Source organism: Electrophorus electricus, chromosome 11 (genome assembly GCF_013358815.1).
Source record: "Electrophorus electricus isolate fEleEle1 chromosome 11, fEleEle1.pri, whole genome shotgun sequence".
Taxonomy (NCBI): domain Eukaryota; kingdom Metazoa; phylum Chordata; class Actinopteri; order Gymnotiformes; family Gymnotidae; genus Electrophorus; species Electrophorus electricus.
In genome coordinates this window covers 22,873,503-22,877,551 of record NC_049545.1, presented here as the reverse complement: position 1 = coordinate 22,877,551, position 4,049 = coordinate 22,873,503, and the positions used below count along the sequence as shown (strand labels likewise).

Genomic DNA, 4,049 nt, shown 5'->3' with positions numbered 1-4,049 from the left:
AAATCTTAACGGGACCTGTGTGGTCTGATCTTTGTTTTCTTTTTCCAGATTTCGTGGATCAGGATCTCTGTGGTCCCCACAAAGAGCTGGACGAAGACACGTGTCAGTGCGTGTGCCGGAGGGACCTGCAGACATCGCGGTGTGGCCCACTGCGCCACCTGGACAGGGGGACCTGTCAGTGTGCATGTAGAGCGCAGCTGTCCCCCTGCGGTCCCCACCACACCTTCAACAAGGACACGTGCCAGTGCACATGCACCAGGACTTGTCCCAGCAGTCATCCGCTCAACCACACTAAGTGCACGTGTGAGTGCACGGAGTCGACCAGAACGTGCTTTCTCAAAGGCAAGAGGTTCCAGCCAGCCACGTGCAGGTAACGTGGCCCGTAAACAGAGCAAGCGGCGAGAAAATAATGGGAATGAAATGGGGTTGTAAAAAAAAGCTGTTGACCTGGTGCAGGGCTCCTCTTGGGTCCCGTGCAGGGTTCCTCTTGGGTCCCGTGCAGGGTTCCTCTTGGGTCCGTGCAGGGTTCCTCTGGGTTCCATGCAGGGTTCCTCCAGATTCTGTGCAGAGTTCCTCTGGGTTCCATGCAGGGTTTCTCAGCCCTACACACAGTGCTTTCTTCTGCTCCAGTGCACCTGTTCCAAGTCAAGAACTGCTGTGTGATTTGCTGGTTAAAACACGGATAACGGAAACCTAATGCCCTTTGACAGCCTGAGAGCTATGTAACCGTCAGCTACCTCATATGCGGCGCAACGCTGCATATACCACATCCAGAACTGAAGCCAGAAGGTTCTATCAGCAAACAGCTGCAATAAATGTATATGAGTAATGAGGTTTTACGATGGGAACATGTGCAGCGAGAGTCCCAATTCCTCCCCAACTCCGTGATGTATGGAGGATAGCTGAAGACACCGGCATGAATTACGCAACTGCTTTCATCAATTTCAACTGCAACTCACACATGCTTACACCATGTATATGTAGTCATGCTTTTAATGTGTGTGCGTGTGGATGTGCCAGTCATTTGAACCTCATTAAAACATTCTATAGTCTGTCTACGCCTCCCTAACAGTTACCAGTTGACTAAGGTTATGGAGCATCACGACTCTGATGCAGTGACAGTCCTGTACTTGATTGTATGTTGTAAAACTAGATCAACAACATCATTAAGTGTCAGGTTGATATGAACCCAGGTTCAAGCTCGTTAGGACCAGAGGGCTGCATGCTTGGCTCACGCGCAAAGCGGTAATCAAGCCAGCGCATTCCTCCGAGAGCCTACCGGCGGAACGTCGCCTGGTTACGGCTGCGTCTCACCTTTCTGGATTGCTGTCAGGGCTGCAGCAGCTATGGACCAGGAAGTGGGTCCTCCCGCACGGCTCCAGGTCCCGTGACAGCAGGTCCATCATTACAGCTCTTTTCACTGTGCCGTAGCGCTCATATAGCAGGTCCTGATTCCTGCGGCAACACGCGCTTTCCCAAGGTCTGCTCTCCCACTCCCAGCTTGTAGCTTCCGCAGTAGGAACAATGAGTGTAACACTGGGATGGAACATAGACCAGTTGCCTTTTTCTTTCTTTTTTTTTAATCTATCCACATCCCAACAGCAATAAAAAGTGGTCAGAAAATTAAGGTTCAAAACCAACTCACTCCCATGATGCACAATAAAAAATGTTTTGCCGGTGATACTAATCTACATAGGCTTTTTTAGCAAAATACAAGACTTATAGTACTCAAGTAACATCCGCTAATTATACACACACATACTCTCTCTCCCTATCAGTAATAAAACACACCATCTCTCTGTCTCCATCTCTCTCTCTCTCTTTCTCTCTCTCTCTCTCTCTCTCTCTCTCTCTCTCTCTCTCTCTCTCCCCCCCCCCTCAGCTGCTACCGGCTGCCATGTCTCATGGACCCGAAGAAAAAGCGGCGATGCGAGGACGGTTTTCACTACAGCGAGGAAGTTTGTCACTGCATTCCCAACTTCTGGAGGAGAACCAACTAGCGCACAGGGCGTGGAGCTCACGACGCTAACGGCCCACAGAGACGCTAATGTTACGGAGTGGCACACAGGGGATCGGCGACTATACCGACAGGAGTGGAACAGCCAACCGTTATTTTGGGGACTCACTAAAGAAAACGTGAAGATGTTGGATTGTAGGCCTAACCTCCAACATCAGGTGCAGGACGCGAGTTTGGGCTACTTTGAACTTGATTGCCAGGAGAGATTTTTTTAAAGGCTGGAGCCATTTAATTTTCTACATCTTCAACAGATTTGTTTACTCATTATTGTCAGATATTGATTATATAATTTATTGCCACTAAATGTTTTGAAACTATGTTCATAGCAATTTGGAATCTTTGCAAAGGAACACTGTGATCAATATTTTTGTATCATGCAAAGTCCCGTAAAATAAACTATAAAGTTGTACTATATATTGCTAACATATTTATAAGATGTTCTATCATACTGAAATAGTACAGAAAAGGGAAAAGGTTATCAAATGTATTGTTATGAAATAGCACTAGAACTTCATTATATTGAATGTGCATCAACAAATATTTTCTACATGTAACATTTTATTGACAGTACTGTTCAGCCCACAGGTACATGAGTTACGTACAAAGGCACAGCTAGCCGATCATCTATGACTCTAAAGGCACTGCTAGCCAATCATCTATGAATATAAAGGCACAGCTAGCCGATCAGCTATGTCTCCAAAGGCACAGCTAGCCGATCATCTATGTTTCCAAAGGCACAGCTAGCCGATCGTCTATGTCTCTATAGGCACAGCTAGTCTATCGTATATGTCTTCAAAGGCACAGCTAGAGGATTGTCTATGACTCTAAAGGCACAGCTAGCCGATCATGTGTGTCTTCAATGGCATAGCTAGTCGATCATCTATGTCTCTTATGGCACAGCTAGCTGATTGTCTTTGTCTCCAAAGGCACAGCTAGGCTATCATCTATGACTAAAGGCACAGCTAGCCGATCGTCTATGACACTAAAGGCACAGCTAGCCAATCATGTGTGTCTCTAAAGGCACAGCTAGCCGACCATCTATGAATCTAAAGGCACAGCTAGCCGACCGTCTATGACTCTAAAGGCACAGCCAGCCGATCATCTATGTCTCTAAAGGCACAGCTAGGTGATTGTCTATGACTATGGGGGTGTATAAGATATATGTGTTAAAACATGAGTGTGTGTGTGTGTGTGTGTGTGTGTGTGTGTGTGTGTGTGTGTGTGTGTGTGTGTGTGTGTGTGTAAGAACAGGAAATATGTGTTTGCCCTCTTTTTAATTGTCATTGGGTCCTTACAACACTGTAAATACAATAAATCACTTTTGCTTCTATCTCAAACCATGCAACTGGTGTGTGTGTGTGTGTGTGTGTGTGTGTGTGTGTAGGCGGGGGGTGTTCTGTGTGATTATAAGTAATGTTCCCTGCAATCCCACATTTAATTCATTGTAAAACACCTGGTGAGTCAGAAATGTGCACTGGGGTTAAATCCAGAAATCCAGCACCTCTTCTGTCTTTCAGCATATTCACACACTCCAGGTGTGCCCCTGACCTGCCCTAAGCCCTTCCCCAGTCAGCACACACACACACACACACACACACACACACTCACACGCACGCACACACACACGCACACACACACACACACACACACACACACACACACACACACACACACCCCATTCTTGCAGTTCCTTGTCTGCAGAACAAATGTAGGTACATACCACTATTCAAATGTGGGGGCACACCACCCTCATTTGGTCTTGCATCTGGAGAGTATTATTATACTATATCATACATCTCTCTCTCCCTCTTTCTCTTTTCTCTCTTTTTACTGATCTCGGTCTCCCTTTCTCCAACTCTCTCTCTCTCTCTCTCAGTCTTCTTGTCTCTGTATCCCCTCTTTACCTCTTTCAGTGTCACTCTTCCATTATCCTACGCGTATAAGTGTAGCATGTTGGGTAATGGTGTGTCCACTGTGTTAAGCAAACAGGAGAGACTGTGTTACCTCTGCAGAGCGCTCTAGTACTGACTTG

At 46.6% G+C, this 4,049-nt stretch overlaps 1 protein-coding gene across 1 annotated transcript in view; it reads left to right on the top strand.

Annotated features, from left to right (window-relative positions):
- The window catches only part of vegfc (vascular endothelial growth factor c), a 36,689-nt gene extending 33,342 nt beyond the window's left edge, over nucleotides 1-3,347 (top strand). Inside the window, exons 6-7 of the mRNA XM_027017551.2 lie at nucleotides 49-370; nucleotides 1,883-3,347. Of these exons, the coding sequence (XP_026873352.2) occupies nucleotides 49-370; nucleotides 1,883-2,000 (440 nt within the window). The 3' untranslated portion in view covers nucleotides 2,001-3,347. The remainder of the gene's footprint in view (nucleotides 1-48; nucleotides 371-1,882) is intronic.
- The last annotated feature ends 702 nt before the right edge of the window (nucleotides 3,348-4,049 follow it).